The sequence below is a fragment of the Harmonia axyridis genome, chromosome 7 (assembly GCF_914767665.1).
Source record: "Harmonia axyridis chromosome 7, icHarAxyr1.1, whole genome shotgun sequence".
Classification (NCBI taxonomy): Eukaryota; Metazoa; Arthropoda; class Insecta; order Coleoptera; family Coccinellidae; genus Harmonia; species Harmonia axyridis.
In genome coordinates, this window is record NC_059507.1 from 21,951,340 (window position 1) to 21,969,874 (window position 18,535).

Consider the following 18,535-nt stretch of genomic DNA (forward strand, 5'->3'; position numbering starts at 1 on the left):
GGACAAAGACGAGCTCGTAGTTGAATAAAAGTACTTATCTTGAAAGCGATAATAAACTCATAAAGGGTTCCGATTTTTTACTGACGTGTCGATTTCGAGGGAAATTAAAATGATTATTATTGGTTCATTTTATGGAGAAATTTTCGTTCTCCGTCTTAGCGAGATTTCTGAAATTTTATATTTTGAAAATCTGGCTGTCAAATGTAAGAATCTTTTTTATAGACCATTGGGAAGATACTTTGATTCTTTGATGTTATTCAAAGCAATTTCTTAATTTTTTCATTATCTTGTCAAATAAGCTAGATTTTGACTCATGAATTAGACTCACTGAAATACTGATATTCATCTGATTTTTCAATATTTTTTACAGGTGTGCAATTTGCGTACTGTGCTATAATTGGAACACATTTATTAATGTTTATCCTGAATATACACCTCTACATCTGCATATACAAAGTAAGTATTACTGACCATTTTCATACCGATCCTGATTCCTGATCATACTCCTCCTATTCGATATTCAGAGATCTGAGTTAGGTATTGTTATTGTTATTGAACCTATCAATGATCATGATACATATTTGTAGCATAAAATCAAACACGTAAGAAATTTTTTGTTAAATGAATTCCTGAATTTAGATGTGAAATAACAATTTCAAGACCCATGCAAAAATGCATAATGATCGTGTCGGCAGAACCAGAGAAAATTCAAAAGGAATATCGAAAAAAATACCCAAATATTTACGGAGAATAAAACCGACGGAACCGACGGATTTTCAATGTAGATATTGAATAATAATATCATGTTTCCTACTAATACAAGTTGATCACATCTTAAATGTCTCAAATAGTGTTGTGCTCACTTACTCTTGAAAAACCTTAAGATTAAGTGGCGACTTTTGAAGGGACCAGCCTTCTTGGATTTTAATGATATTGGTCCCTTTTCACTAGATTTCCGTATCGTTTCTTATGGCGCTCACGTCGCTTTTCTGTCAATGTCATTTTGAGGTTGAATCAAAAGTCAATCAACTTTTGACAGAACAAATGAAAATTTTAAAATTTTGCCGTTGATTGGTCAATTATTTGTATAGCACCACCAGAATTATCTCAAACAAAATTTAATCAATGAACAAGCCAGTAAAAATACTGGCTTGTTCATTGATTAAATTTTGTTTGAGATAAGATATGATAAGATAAGATGTCTAAAAAGACATCTTAATCACATCATTAGAACCATAAAATATTCAAGCATACCTAATATTGGAAAAAACATAATCCAAATTTTCGTGATAACAGACCATAGAAAACTCAGGAAGAAACACTTAATATTTACGTTATTACAAATTCAACCCATTTGAGATTTTGTTTGTATATTAGGTGTAGTAAAAAAATGGAGTTAGAAAGATGAGATTTTGTACTACAAATACTTTTCTGACAGTTTATGATTAGTTGACTCAGTTTAGTTTGAGCGCGGGTCAAAGATGGATAGAAAGTACGATATACATATTTTACTGTTTTTTTTTCAATAAAGTCGAAAATGCGAACCAGGTGGCAGAAAATGTGAATAGTGTTTATGTTCCTGATATTGTAATAGTCAATTACGCGCAATTTTGGTTTTATATATTCCGTATCGGTAATTTCGATGCACCCCGCACTGGAAGGCCATTTGTCGAAAATGTCGATGAAATCATGTACATTGTCGAATCCGATCGTCATGTAAGCACTGTTTTGACTGCCCAAGAGCTAAAGTTTGCACAAAAAACGGTTTGGAACCATTTGCATAAGGCTGGTCTCAAGAAGAAGCCCGATGTATGGGCACCACATGAATTAACGCAAAAAAACCTCATTGGCCGAATTTCTATCTGCAAATCGCAATAAAATCGTCCCATTTTTGAAGAGGTTGGTGACTGTTGATGAAAAGTGGTTACGACTACGTCAAGCGAAAACGATTGTGATCGAAACGTTGTGTGAGCCGGCGGAAACGGTGGCCAAGCTAGGATTGACGGCCAGGAATGTTTTATGTGTGTTTGGTGGGATTAGGAGGGAATAATCTACTATGAGCTGCTCCCCTACAGCACAACTGTTAACTCGGAACTCTACTGTCACAATTGGGACGTCTGAAGGAAGCAATCGACCAGAAATAGCCAGCTTTGGCCAATAGAAGAAGAATTGTGTTCGATCACGACAACGCCAGGCCAAACAAATTGATAATTGGTTGAGAGGTTCTTATGCATCCGCCTTATTGTACGGACCTGGCACCAAGTGATTACCATCTGTTCCTGTCCATGGCGAACAATTTTGCTAGTGAAAAATTCGCTTCAACAGAGTCTTGCGAAAATCAAAAGTCCCAATTTTTGCCAATAGGGACGAGGGTTTCCATGAGAGAGGTATAAAAATATTACCTTCAAAATGGCAACGAGTTATCTAACAAAATGAAGCTTATATTAGACTTAAATAGGATCACTTTATGGTATTTGGAGCCTTACTTATCATGCAAAAATAATGGATTTCTTTTAACTATATCTTATAATTCAAATTTGACATTATAAATCGTGTTCGTTACTACAGTTCGCAAAGAAATAACTTTTTCAACTTTTCATCATTTTCTCTTCGGTCCAAGTTAGGCCCAGACTGATCAATGAATAAATTTCTGCCATCCGACGGTCCCCGTTCAAATCGTATGAATATTTCGGTGACAATACACGCGTCAGCCCTTTTTATGGCCGAGTGAAAACAGAATTATTGGGTTGAAAACATCGCGTCGGATTCTCGAGAGAGAATTGTTACCCACGTTTCGTTTCTTGCGTGGTGACAATTCTTTTGCATTACCTTTTGTACGTATTCTATTACACCCTAGCTTCTAGGTATGCCGTAGACGCAAAATTGAATTTATTCGACTTGAAGCGACAGCAACTCTTCGGGTATTAGCCCGGAAAGTGTCACTTGAAGAAATGCTTTTATTCGTTTTTTGAATCGTGCAGAATTTGTGGGGTTTATTTCGAAAATTAAGTTTTCCAGCATCCTCGATGTAACAAGTGGTATTTATCTTCTATTGATTCTTATTGACAACGATTTTTTTGAACGCTCGTTTCCCGAACACAGAGTTTTGCAGGGTGATTCATTAGCTTAGCGAAAAACTTTGCCTTAGATTAGATTTAATAGGGATGTTGCGTCATATAATGAAATCAAATGAATTTTGGTTTTCCATATTAAAAACCGTTTTTAAAATACTAAAATAGCAATTTCATTATCTTATTTCTCGAACTCAATTCAATAAGATTGATTTAAAATGTGTTAATGCTTATCGACTAGCACGTGACTGCAAACGCCAATCAGGGCGTTATTTACGTATTTTTTATTGGTACTTTCTATATTTTTTCATGAACATTTTTTTTTCGTGTTTTTATAGGGCTTATCTACAAATTAAAAGCAATTTCAAAATATAGGCAACATCCCTATTCAGGAGGTTCCGTTTCACTGCGACCTAATGGTCTATTGTGCCCCCCATCAGAACTTTTCTCTCCATAGCGTGATCTACAGCTCACCTTCCAGTTCCAAAGTTCTAATAAACTCCAATATCTGGGATGCCATCAAAGAGGTTCTCCTCACTTCTACAAGTTTCTTGTCCAAAGCAGATTTTGCTAGGAATTCCGTCCCCAGGTGATCCGGAGTTTCTTCCTCCTCCCCACACTCGTCATTAGAACCATTCTCATGAGGTGTTTTCTAAGGCCACAATGCCCTGTGAGGAATCCAGTGAGGAGGTGTAGCATATTTTTACTAAGATCCAGATACTTCTCGCAGTCAAAGTTTCAAAAACTTTTTAGAGTAATTCAAACCAGGAAGATTTGTCTACGCCACAGATCGATGAAAGGAGTTTGGGGCTCCTTTTCTGGCAAGTGTGTTGTCCTCTAATTCCCGAGTGGCCTGAAATGCAGATTGAAAAGCTTGCCATAAAAAGGGTCATACAATTTCAACAAAAAAACATTATGGGAACATATTTCCCATTTCAAGTCTTCTTTTTTCTCTTATTTATAGTCTTGTCTATAACTGCATTCCAGCCTTGTTTGTGTGTTCAGTCTTATAGTTGTGAAGCTGATGACCAGCTTTCATACCATCTTTCAGGTAGTCTACCAGGGAGTCTTTTCGAGTTGGGTTTTTGATCATTAGCCCATTTTGTCCATCTGTTCTCACTCATTCTGTCTCTCCAACATCATCACCTCATTCTGCCAAACCGCACCACATCCTGTGTCTGAAGTTCTTCTCTTATATATAAATCTCAGGATTCTCATTCCAGTTGTTCGACTGATGCTTTCTCTGTTCTTGTTTCTACTACATATGTTAGTACAGGCCTCACAACTATCTTATTCTAACTTTATTCTCAGTTGTCATAAAGTTCTATGTTAATCTGAAAGTTCTCCAGCATGAGACAAGGCCGGGCAATCTGTTCGAGATTCGTTTATGTAGAACAGAATATTTGTAGGATCCTCTCCGTCCAGGAAACTGTATTAGAAATATGGATGAATTGAATCAATCAGATTCAATTCGGTTGGCAAAACCCTTGGATGTGATGACAACTATATTCGATTTCGAAGTACCCTCCACATATGGAGGATACATAGTATACCGATGGATCAGAATCAGAAAAAGGCACAGGTATTGGGGTATATGGGCCTAAATCTCTAGATCACTGGGAAGTGAACCCTTCTATCTTCCAAACCGAAACACTAGCTGTCTATACTTATGCCCAAGAGCGTCTCAAAAGAAACATCAATGGGGTGCGTATTGATATCACTACGGACTATGCTGAGAACCCTGAAATCATAAAGCTAGAGGTCTTTAATGAAATGTGAGTGCCTTATCACCATAAAGCAAATGACCAACTGTAGCTCTATGGAAAGGAAGTAAAAAAAAACAGTGTAACACAGGGTGTGTAAATGTCCAGAACTGACTGGCCTAAGAACCACTCACATGGATGGGCCGTATTCATAAAAGAAGGTTATGCTTATACTTGCAGAATATAAAGGAAATCCTTCAGCTCGCATTCATAATATTCCGAGTAAAACCTTATACTAATAGGGTATGAGCATATCCTTCACAAAAAGTATTTGGTTATTCATAAACGTTAACTTTTACTCTAAATGAAAAGGATATCCTTCAATAATTTCGAGTGTGGTCAGTAGCAGACTCAGTCGTATAGTGATCAGTTGTAGCGATGGCAGATATTGTGGAACTGAGAGAGATTAAACACTACAAAGAGCGTTTATCAACACCTGTTCGTTATTATAAAGAATTATATCGGTTTCAAGAGGAAAATGTGCAATGGCTTGCAGATTTTTTTTCAACCTTCCTTTCATATTGTTTTTTCTCTTTAAACAGCCCTTCGCATCCAGTGCTTTACCAAATGTCACCTCGTTCTTCCTGGTAATATTTTTAATAATCTCATCCTTTCTAGCTTTTATTTTTGGTATTTGGGATTTTTCCAATATCACGGGGGCATTGGCAATTTCATCTGCTATTAACTACAGTTCGGTTGTAGCATTATCTCTTTCTGTACTTTCACTGTCGCTGCTTGACGAATTCATTTTCTCTGATCGAAATACTGTACTCAAATAACACCGATGCGAAAGATATACCGTCAATAAAAAAACCATCGAAAATATGTTGACACCTGCCGCGGCACAGTCACAAGCCAACATGCCAAGAACCATTTACTTATTCTTGGAGGATATTCTTGCAAGTATGAGATTATCATTATGAATACGAAAAAAAAAGAAATGCTTATACTCTTACCTTTTTCTTTAATTCAAAACCTTATACTTCTACCTTATACTTACAAGGATAATTTTAGTTTTATGAATACGGCCCGATAAGTCAGTTCTGGATACTCACGGAGTAATAGCCACTATTTATTCGGTTGTTTCTACCTCCTTTCGAAAGATATTTGCATCGACAAATATCAAAAGATATTCGCACCGACAGTGTTTTGTCAACAGTCCCACTATTACCAGAAGCTCAGCTCGTGGTAGCTTCAAGAACTTACTTGTATCAGTCGGCGAAAGCACCACAAATTTCTTTGCTTGAGCAAGACCCGGAGTGCTCCTCCAGACGGTTTTTTATTGTCCTACTCCCATTGTGACCGCTGCCTCATATCGGTCTATTTCAAACCCACGAAATCAGTATCAACAGGTGTTAACCTTGATGCCCTTTTTGCAAGTTCATAGGCTTTTTTGTTTCCTTCAATACCACAATGCCCCGGTAGAGTAACTTTATTCCTTTATTGCCTCTGGACATTTGCTCTATGTTATTACGGCACTCCCATGTCAGTATAGACCCTGGCTATATGATTCCAGGGATCTCAGTGTGACCAGGCTGACGGTAGTAATGTAAATATGCGGCCCTTTGAGGTTTTTTTTTTAAACACTCTTGGGAGCAAGTATAAACAGCTAGTGCCTCGGTTTGCAAAATAGAGGGCTCACTTCCCAGGGATCTAGGGATCCTCGTTTTAGGCCCATATACCCAAAAACCTGTGGCTCTCTCTGATCCTTCTGTAAACCATATGGTCCATATGGAGGACTTTTTGTCCAAGCGATTTACGAAGTTCATTGCACTAAAACGGTCATCGATGACCGTTTCAAAGGGTACTTCGAAATCGAAGATAGTTGGCATCACATCCGAGGGTTCTGCTAAGAGATTTGAATCTAATTAATTCCTAATTAATATCTCAATCAATGTCCAATCCAGTTTCCCACTCGAAAATTCCCATTGCGGGATATTCTGCATTTCCTCACATGTAAATACACTTGAAGTATTTGAGGTATTAGCAGCAAAATTTGGTAGAATTTATAATATCAACACTTCCTGCCGAATATGAGAATAATACGTCGAATACTTTCAATGTACAAATAAGTTTTGATATAAAACACCCTGTATCTCAGTCAGGAGAGATATTTCATCCAGTTAATTAAGGTAAAATCTTCATATTATGGGCTCAAGCTTCTGTAGATGAAATATTTCTAATTACTTATGATGCACCCTGCATATAAATCAATACACGAACTGTATGGTTGATTAACTATCCATATCAATTTCAAACCAATGAATCTGTCCAACAGTCCGATATTCTAGATATTAATTAATACCTAACTGCGATAATTAAATTATTTGTATTATTACTCAATTTTCATCCGGGGCGTATCCAGGGGGGGAGCGTAGGGGTCATGGCCGCCCCTTCGTGGATCTTATAAATAAAAAAATGTATGCTGAATTATCGAAAAATATGCGTGAGCACTCAGAAGGGTGAAAGATTAAATATGATCCAGAATGGTTGAAAACAGGTTGAATAGATTGGTATCAATGCATATACACAGGACCATTTGCAGCAGTCTGAATGTTGAAAATATTATCCAAAGATCAGCTAGTCAAGAAAATAGGAGACTGGAATTCGCTATTATGTTTTCAATATTTAATCATATGTTTTCATTTAATAGTTGTAGTAAAAAAGAATCCAGTATTCTTCCAATAGATGGCTTTAGTTATCTGTCACTCGCGTTGTACATGTCTGATTGGGTTCCACTTTATGGCTTTATAACGATGAGATTTCGCACTACAAAAATCTTCTGACAGTTTTGTGATGAGTCAACTCTGTTTAGTTTCAGCGCACCACAAAGATGGACACTAGCAAAAAGAAAATACACTATATTTTATAGTTTTTCTTATAGTATAGGATCCCGATATAAAAAGACCTTCACCGAGATGCTTATTTGATAAAACGTATTTTATATTTAATTTAACATGTCAATAAATATATCACATATGGGTTGCCTAACAAATTTTAGTCCAGAGTAGGTTTCATTAATAATTAAAAAAATTTTTTTTTTCGAACATTGCACCGGTTTGCTTATTAGATAAATTCCATACCAATCGAAAGTATGAAGCCCATAGAATGTGCAAACGTTAGGTTGCCTATTTTTTCCGGTCACAACTCTCGGGTTGCCAGGTATAAACAGGTCAATCTGTACTAGCATTTTGCAACGCTCTGACTAATTAATCAAAATCAATAAAATTAAAGATTATTTCATTATGAACACGGTGGTATAAAGTTGCATGCGAAAAATCAGTCCAGAATCCCGGTTGTCGAATTTAAAAAAGTTAAATATTGCTGCGAGTGAGGACAAAGCATAGCAGCTGTTTGAAGTCCGTCCAGTGAAAGAAAGAGAGTGCGCATGCTATTTGTTCTTGGAAATGAAAAGGATAGCGATAGACTCGTATATGCGTGCATCATTTTGGAGCAGATAATTATCAAAATAGATGAATAGTTATTTAATTTTTTTTTTTTAATGAATTAATTATTTATGTCTGTATATTTTTATGTGACACTAAATGAAAAGGATAGCGATAGACTCGTGTATGCGTGCATCATTTTGGAGTAGATAATTTTTGAAATAGAGGAATAGTTATTTAATTTTTTTTCAATCAATTAATTATTTATGTGTGTATATTATTTATGTGACACTTAAGTATCTTTACCAAAAAAGAAGGTTATAGTAATACATATACAGGGTGTCCCGTAAAGACCACGTCAAACCGAGGGAGAATGTAGATCAAAGGATAACCCACCTGCTATGACAAAATTCTCATGATAAAAGTCTTACCGTTTTCGAGATATTTTTTTTTTTTCGAAAATAATGAATTTTTGCCCCTTTCAATAGTTTTGCCCTTCCGGTTGGTACAATTTTACATCTTTCTGGTTAATTTTTTCAGTTAAATATTGCTGAAGAATGATTTTAACGTTTACACTCGCTCTGCTCGCCGAAGGGGCTCCGCCCCTTGGACCCCGTCACTATGCCGGTAGATCCTTCACTGGGTATCCGGCTAGAAAATAAAAGCTTTTTTCCGAAACCTTGTATCGTTAGCTGATTTCAGACGATTCACTCGGTATACTATGCTGGTTCTAGGTTGGAATTCTATATGATTTTTTTCCTAGAATATACCGTTTCGCCCTTGCTCACATGAAAATATTTGATGCAAATCCTAACTTTTCATGACGACAAATCAAGGGCGGTCCTAGCCTTAAATTTTGAGGGGGTTCGCCATTTTGGGCTTCGAGTTTTTCTTTGGGACCAAATCCCATATTACACCGATATCAAGCCTAACCTCTCAAAAATATTTATATTTAGATATTCATATGAATATTTATATAAGGCGTACAACTTTGCTTCCGCCGCGGCAACGGCGCGCCGTTTTGCAATAGATGGCTGTAACGGTAAGTGGTAGTAGAAATAAATATAACGTAGATGTCACACAATAAGTTTAGGTATTTGTGAACATAACGCCATCGACATGTTAGTCGATTTGTATCTGCATCATAAAGTTATTCACGATTAGCTGCCATACGTCCCGGTACGCCGGGACATGTCCCGGTTTGGACCATTGAGTCCCCGTGTCCCGGTTAGTTATTCAATTGTCCCGGTCAGTAATTTGACCGTTATGAGATTCATATTTCCTTATATAGTGTAGGTGAGACAAAATTTGTTTTCATGGAATCTCAACGGATTCCAGTAATCATAAATCTGAAATGCTGTTTCCGTTGCTCAAACATTATTTTTCAGAAACCGAAGGATTGAAAATAAAATTATTAAAATTGTTCAAAAAAATAGTCTTATGCAATCACTTTATTTTATATTGAATCCTTAGAGTACCTTAATATTTCCATATAAAATATTTTCGCTGTCAGTGCGGTACTTACTTCGAAGTAAAATAAAGGCGAGTTTTTTTTAATTCGACAATGAAACTATCGGTTGTCCAGCGCATAGACTTCACAATACTGCTTCCACTTCCGCCGATATGATTTTAATTTCTGTGCATTCTATTGGTCTTAAAATTTTCAAATATTTTTCGATATTTTTTGTAAGGGTCGAACGATGAAAGGTTTTCGTGAGTATGCAGAAACAACTTACAGCAATGTTCTTTCTTATTCTAAAAATTCGATGGCTTTCACTAGTTCTAGCTATTGAACGCTTGCTGAAGCTATGGGTGCCATTGAAAAAAAATTTCTTAGCTGAAAAAAAGGCCTTAAAAGCTGTAACCGATTTTTTTTGACTCTTTATTAGAACTTTATACTCTATTTCTACACAGTCAAGCATTTCTGATTGACAAACCGATTGAAAGTATTGAAAAATCATTAATTACTGTTATTAAAGATTAAAGTAAAAATTAATTGAGAGGATAGGTACTAAGAAAGAGTTGAATGGAAGATTACTAAATAACTATTTCGGAAACCAAACAAGACAAGTCTACAGGGTGGCCACTTTTTTAATGGGTTTGTATTGGTAGCTTTTAAGCCATAAGAGTTAGAAGGTCGGTCAAATGGAGAAAAAATTGCATGCATAGAAGCATTATAAAGCAGTTCAAACAAATCGAGATTATCAGGGCCGGTTATTGAGATATCATAAAAAAAGTAAATTATGTCATTTTGATTTTTCTTTTTTTCCCACTTTATTTGAAATATTATCAAAAAATGTTACATGAATTTTTTATTCGACAGTAAATTATCCTCAATTTGACGTATTCAGATTTCGTATCCAGCGTTTCGAACTCTCTGGGACACCCTCAACCTCATTTTTTTCAATACGGACCTGCATATTTTATGACATTTTTCGAAATAACTTTTAACGCTGAATTCAACGATATATCACACAATGTCATTCAAAGTTGATTTTCAGATGATTTTGAGCCTCATCCAAATTGAATGGTGTGTATGTAAGAAAAAATAAGTTTATTAACGATATCAATGTTCTGACCCAAATTCAATCGAACCCAGAAAAAAATCGAGAACTGTGGCCAGTGAATGGAATTTTTCAAAAACTGCTGTTAATAAAATAGTCAACAGACGCGAATACAATGATTTCAAATTTGAATACCAAGCCTTGCACAAATTATATCGTAATGATCTCAAAATAAAGTTCGATTCTGTAATTTGTTTCAACGGAACAAATGACAAATACAACAATAGTGATACCTCGCGAGAAAATTGAGAATGTTTCGAAAGGTATTCAAGGAGACCAAACAAGCAAATGTATAAGAAGTATGGGTTCCAGAACCGTAAAGTGTACCTATTTTACAAAATGGTGGACATTTCAAACACTTACTTCATTAATTTTCATTTACTTTCGAATAATCATCTGATTTTTCTTTCGTTAAATGATACTTTCGTTTAATTATTATGAATTGAAATATTTAAATGATTATTATAAAAGAAGAACCAAGAAACCAGTATACTGGTTTCTTGCTTTGATTCTAATATGTTCCATTTAGTTCAAGAGATGGGTAAGTTGACTTTCTTATCGAAATTTATTGCATATTGCATGTTGCCAATTAAACTGAATAAAGGTAATACAGATCCGACCCAAAGAAAATTGGATAAGGGTCAAAATCACCTGAAAATCTACTTTGAATGATATATCGTTGAATTCAGCGTTAAAAGTTATTTCGAAAAATGTCATAAAATATGCAGGTCCGTATTGAAAAAATTGAGGTTGAGGGTGTCCCAGAGAGTACGAAACGAAATCTGATTACGTCAAATTGAGGATAATTTACTGTCGAATAAAAAATTCCTGTGACATTTTTTGATGATATTTGAAATAAAGTGGGAAAAAAAAAATCAAAATGACATAATTTACTTTTTTTATATCTCAATAATAATGCTTCTATGCATGCAACTTTTTTTCCATTTGACCGACTTTCTAACTCTTATGGTTTAAAAGTTACCAATACAATCCCATTAAAAAAGTGGCCACCCTGTAGACTTGTCATGTTATGAGTTTCCATACAGTTTTATAATACGTCATAATCTCAAACAATTTATTAATATGAATTTCTACCAAGTAAAGACCGATCCCATCAAGAAGATCTGGGCATACTGGCAACGTTGCAGATTATTTGGCATTTGACAGACGTTACGTATTGAACATAATTGCCGCCACCGGATGTAAACAATGAATAAAATAGTAGTTTTTGACGAGAAAAAGCCATTTTTTTGTAGGAAAAAGCTTGAAATGTGATTAATTAATCATTTCTAACGAGAATCAGTTGATAAAATACAAGAAAACTAGCTATTAATGTGGATAACCTTACCTTCATCAAGCCAATTTTACAAATTTTTAAAAAAAAACAGCAGGATTGAGGAATTTATGTCACCGGATTCGTGATCTAATACCCAAAATTAGTAAGTAAGCAAAATTTCATCACTTTTGAATCATTATCAAAATTAATTCTATATTGTAAACATTCACCTGTTTTTCTTTTCAGAAGATGGATTATTATACAGGATTTGGATGGATAATTATACAGGATTTTTATTTGTGGAATATCAATTAGAAATATCTAGAGATGTTGGACCAATTCAAGTCTGAAAATTGAGATTAAAGCTTCAAATTATTAACTAATTTGTAAAGAAATACACAATATTTGATCAACTATTATATAGGGTGTATATATTTGAAGTAGTAATTAGTCATTTTTGGAGAAATGAGACATTTTGAAATCTGAAATTCTCATTTCTCTAGAAATGGCAATTTCTTTCTTATTTAAAAAATTTGGGAAAAATGCATAATCAAAATGTGAGAGTTATTATCAGTCAATAGAAATACTACCTGAAATAAAGAAACTGCATTCAATGTTTATTTTCAGTTTTGACAAATATTGAATTCACATAATCATTCGATGAGATCTATGAAAAGACCTACAGTGAAATGTTGTTTTAGGAATATTCAGTATAGCTGTAATAAACAAACTGAAAAGAGGCAGAATGAATAATAGATCTACCTTTCGGATACCCATATCTGAGAAATCAGGTTATAAGAAGTCCCTCATTTCCAAGGTTTATCAATACATTTTTCAGTTGAGCAGCAAATTATTCTTCTATTCCATATTTTGTGAAGAAATACAATATAATTGAACAATTTGAAGGACCTATTGGAAATTCCTGACGAACTAAGGAGTTTTTTAGTATCTGAAGATTGTATTGATGCTATGTTATAGAACGAGACTTGTGGCTCTGGGTTTTACTCAGAAGTGAATTAAACAGGGCAATTTATGTCCTATATAGTAAATAAAATTTTGATAGATAAAAGTTTCAAAAGATCAACAATTGATCATAGTATTTACATAAATCAAAAAATAACTGGCTTACTATTGTTGCATTGTACATGGATGACTTTTTTGTTTTAACTAATGTTAATTCTGAATGAATTTTCTGATAGAAAATTTTATGATAAAGAAATTAGGGGAAGCTAAAAAATGATTAGGGATGAATATTACTAGAAATTATGGAAAAGGTAGTAAAGCTATCGATTATATTCTTCAAATATGTATTGCAATAATTCAACATGTCTGATTGTGAACATGTGAAAACTAAATTGAATTTTGATTCAACGAAAGAGAGTTGTAATGATGAACCATATAAGAAATTAATAGGTTTATTAATATCTTCAGCAGTATTAACTAGTCCTGATATAGCATACTCTGTTAATTTCTTGAGTCAATTTAATAATGATCTCATTGTTGAACACTGGAAAAGTGCAAAATTCATTTCAAGATACAAAGATAATTGTTCAATTTTTACTTCAGTCAAAAGGAACTGAGTATTTGAAATCGGTACTAAAATTGTATTGGCCAATACTATTGACCCATATGGGTCAATAACTACATTGACTTGATTTTTTCAAATGTTAACTTTGGATCTGAATCAATGAATAATTTAATTCTTACCAAAATGAAAAGCAATGAATAAATCAGTAGGATAGCATTTTTGAAATGGCCATATAGCACCTATTCCTATAACGATTAAAAGATTGGAAACTTTAGTGAACAAATAGGTAGGTATCAACATTTTTATACAAATTTGATCATTCATTCATGACATGGAAATTTTCAATAAATAGTTGCTTTTTAAAGTATTTTATACCTTCATTGAATTGCTGGAAAATTGATACCAATTTCGAAAGTGACTGCCATGTTAAATTCTTCATATACTGAATGATCCTTCAAAATTTATTTCTGTCGTAACATTTTGACTAGTATTTCAACTGATATATTCCATACGTCATTGAAATCAATATCTTCAAAGTACTATTCGAAAGACTTATAATGGAATTTAGAAAAATATGTCTTTCTCAATTTCATAGTCATATATGATATGATGCATAAGTCCAAATTTAATTAATTCACATCTAAAGTGAATGTTATTTTTAGAAATATTCAGTATAGCTATAATAAACCAACTAAAAAGAGACATAATGAATAGACTTGCCTTTCAAATACCCATGGCCTATGTTACCTCATAAGCAATTACCTACAATATCTTATCTTGGTGAAACCTTTTTTAGAAATCAGGTGATAAGTTTGAGAGTCTCTAATTTCCAAAGCTTATTAATACATGTTTCAGTTGAGCGGAATATAATATAACAGGGTATATATAGTTGAAATTATTAGTATGAAAGAGTTGACTTATTCATTATAAATTCAACAGCACTGCACTCAAATTCTTCAAAAACGGGGTCACTTATATTTTTGCACTCCTCTGTCGTAAAAGTGTATATTTTAGATATTCAAAAAACTCATGGAAACTTTTGACTGTTATCTGACTAACTTGGCTCTTTTTTTTCCAGTAATAAAGCCAATTGTGAATTATCTATAAGGAGTCTTTCTATCTGTTTAATACTGTTTCATAGTAGCATAACTTTCACTCCAATCCAAGACTGAATTGATGAATGAAGCTTCTGTTCTCTTTGGTAGTTCCATCTTCTGTCGCAATAAATTCAAATTCTCACGAAAGGAAATGTAGTTTTATAGATTGTGGAAAATAAACGAAAAATTCCTGAAATAAAGTAACATTCATCCAATTAATTCCAAATAATACAAACCCTTCAAACAAACCTGAATTGAGGAAAATGCATTCGATGATATAAATGTTCATTTCCAAATTTTGACAAATATCTATCGAATTTTTGATTCGCCGTAGACTTTGCATTTTATCTGTCGGCATTTATTTAAATATTGAATAACAATTTTGGAAACTGCAAACTTTTTCAAGAACTTTCATATATCGAAATGGAATATTTATTATTAACATGACACTGACAGCCAAATTGTCCACAGATACCACAGAAATATGGGACTTGAAATGTCAAAATGATCCGAAACACCCCGTATACTCGAAAACCGCGGGGAGAATCGAAGGTTTGGGATTTTTCCCGGGATCTCCAGACGATTTTGAGGGGGGTCTTATTCTTGTCATTTTTGCTCTAGATGGTCCCGTTTGGGCTGTGATTTTACGTTTAAAGTTTGACGTATATGTGCAAGCGGTTTTATATATACTTAGATTAAGAACATCCCCCGAAAATTTTAAAGGGGGGCTAAGGGAAATATTTTTGTTGGAAATTTTGGTAGTGGATTATTTTGTTCATGAAGTTTAGCCCATCGTAGTGGAAAAAAAATTGTACCGAGTTACTGCTGCACATTACTCCAATAATTTGTCTATTTTATAGTGATTTCAAAGAGGTATCACACAAGTAATTTGTAATTCGAAAAGAAAAGATATGGCTGATTTTATCCAAATGGGTACGTTTCTGACAAAATCAAGTTTGTCAATTCTGTTAAGAAATCTTCGATGTTGCATTACTTAGTGAACAATGGCAATTGTTTACGTGCGAAAATATTACTCGCATAATTATTCACCTCAACGAAATTCAATTATGCCGGCAAATTTTGGAAAACATCATGCAGATCCAGATTTTTTTAATAAGATCATTTGGAGCGACGAGTCTTCCTGTACCAAGGATGGGTACATGAAGACCTTAATCCTCACCGGTGGATTGGAAGAGAAGGTGAAATTTTGTGGCCTCCTCGTTCACCTGACCTGAATCCTATGGACTTTTAATATTGGGGCTGCCTAAAAGACAAAGTATACGCAACACCCTTATGTGATGAAGCCGAATTACGGATGCGTTCTCTCAATTCGGCTTCATCACGTATGGGTGTTGCGTATACTTTGTTTTTTAGGCAGCCCCAATAATAAAAGTCCATAGAATTTAGGTCAGGTGAACGAGGAGGCCACAAAATTTCACCTTCTCTTCCAATCCACCGGTGGGGATAAGTTCTATTCAAATGTGCGGTATCTTCGAGTCCGTAATGTGCTGGGCATCCATCATGTTGAAACCACAGACTACGGCACATCTTCCAATGAAATGGGCAGCTGGTTGGTTAAAAATTCCAAATAATTGTTTGCGTTAAGTGATGGCGGCAGTTCGATCGGGCCCAAAATTGCACCATTAAATATTCCAGTCCATAAATTGATCTTGAATCGATATTGTGATCTATCTTCTCTCACCTAGTGTGGATTTATGATATTCCAGCTATGCAAATTGTGAAGATTCATGTACTCGTCGCTCCAAATGATGTTATTAAAAAAATCTGAATCTGCATGATGTTTTCCAAAATTTGCCGGCAAAATTGAATTTCGTTGAGGTGAATAATTATGCGCGTAATATTTTCGCACGTAAACAATTGCCATTGTTCACTAAGTAATGCAACATCGAAGATTTCTTAACAGAATTGACAAACTTGATTTTGTCAGAAACGTACCCATTTGGATAAAAACAGCCATATCTTTTTTTTTTCGAATAACAAATTACTTGTGTGATACCTCTCTGAAATCACTATAAAATAGACAATTTATTGGTGTAATGTGCAGCAGTAGCTCGGTACATTTTTTTCCACTACGATGGGCTAAACTTCATGAACAAAATAATCCACTACCAAAATTTCCAATAAAAATATTTCTCTTAGCCCCCATTTCGAATTTTCGGAGGATGTTTTTATTGTAAACGTTAAAATCATTCTTCTGCAATATTTCACTGAAAAAATTAACCAGAAAGATATAAAATTGTACCAACCGTAAGGGCAAAACTATTGAAAGAGGCAAAAATTCATTATTTTCAAAAAAAAAAAAAATCTCGAAAACGGTAAGACTTTTATAATGGGAATTTTGTGTTAGCAGGTGGGTTATCCTTTGATCTACATTCTCCCGCGGTTTGACGTGGTCTTTACGGGACACCCTGTATAATACTAATCTTGCAAATTTCATCTTTATTATTAGACGACAAAATGAAAAACAACAATTGAAACAATACTTCTGTTTATCATAAAAAATTATAAATACAAAAATTTTTTTGAATCATTCAGGTTCCGAGTCATCGAACATATAACTATGATCTCCAACTTCTGAATCTTCTTCGTCATCATCATTCTCCGTTTCAGTTCTTTCGACAATGTCTTCTAGCCGTAAATTCTTGAACGGTCTTCATTTTTTCATCAATGAAAATGTCAGCAGCATCTGTTAATGATGCGAAAACTGATTGATATTTTTCATTTTCCGAAAATAGCTGAAAAGGTTTTACTTTTCCTTCATTATAAAATGCTGCCGTGTAATCGCAACCTGTAAATGCATGGAAGGCAGGAAGACTTTGGCATAATTTGATTCCTAACTTCAATGCTTTAACATCCATACATAAATTTTCACTATCCATCGAATCGAGCATATTTTTTGTAGAAATCTGTTTCTATTTTTTGTTTCGATGCGGTAAATAGCCGAAAATATTCTCTTGCATTTGGCATTCGAAATCTGAAATATGCAGCCACCCAAATTTGTCGATGAAATTCCAGTTAGACATATTTTTTTCCACTGAATAGAATACCAAATGTGAGATAATAGTATATTTTCAACGGAAGTTTATACACCATCTGTTTTCAATGAGGCACCCTTCGGATATTCCATCATTTTTCGTATTTATTCCCAGCCGACAGAAGTTTTATGATTTTATTATTAACATGTTAAATTAAATATAAAATACGTTTTATCAAATAAGCATCTCGGTGAAGGTCGTTTTATATCGGGATCTTAGACTATTAGTAAAAGGCAAAAATTCATGCCAGGCGGATGAAAATGTAAATAGTGTTCATGGACCTGATACTGTAATAGCCAATCACCTGCAATTTTGGTTTCGTCGATTCCATGCCGGTAGTTTCGATGTCGAAGATACACCACGCACTGGATGGCCAATTGTCGAAAATATCGATAATAAAATCATGGACATTGTCAAGTCTTGTTTCGATCGCTCAAGAGCTTAAAATTGCACAGTAAACTGTTTGCATAAGGCTGATCTCAAGAAGATGCTAGATGTATGAGTACCATACGAGTTAACGCAAAAAAACCGCATGGACCGAATTTCCACTACGAATCACTGCAGAATCGCAACCATATCGCCTCATTTTTGAAACGATTGGTAACTGGTGATGAAAAGTGAATCATTTACGACAACGTCAAGCAAAAACGGTCGTGGTCGAAACGCGGTGAGCCGTCGGAAACGGCCAGGAAGGTTTTGCTCCTTGGTTAGTGAGATTGGCAGGGAATTATCTACGAAGAGTTGCTCCCTTAAGGCAAAACTGTTAACTTGGAACTGTAGTTATCGAACGAAAC

The 18,535-nt window shown here is 34.5% G+C and overlaps 1 protein-coding gene across 2 annotated transcripts in view; it reads left to right on the forward strand.

Annotated features, from left to right (window-relative positions):
• LOC123684939 overlaps nt 1-18,535 on the forward strand; it is a 63,247-nt gene that overhangs the window by 39,225 nt on the left and 5,487 nt on the right. For both annotated transcript variants that reach the window (XR_006748208.1, XM_045624470.1), the window contains exon 4: nt 371-456. Coding sequence is in view for 1 of the 2 variants with exons in the window: in XM_045624470.1 (XP_045480426.1) it covers nt 371-456 (86 nt within the window). In the remaining variant the exon portion in view is untranslated. The remainder of the gene's footprint in view (nt 1-370; nt 457-18,535) is intronic.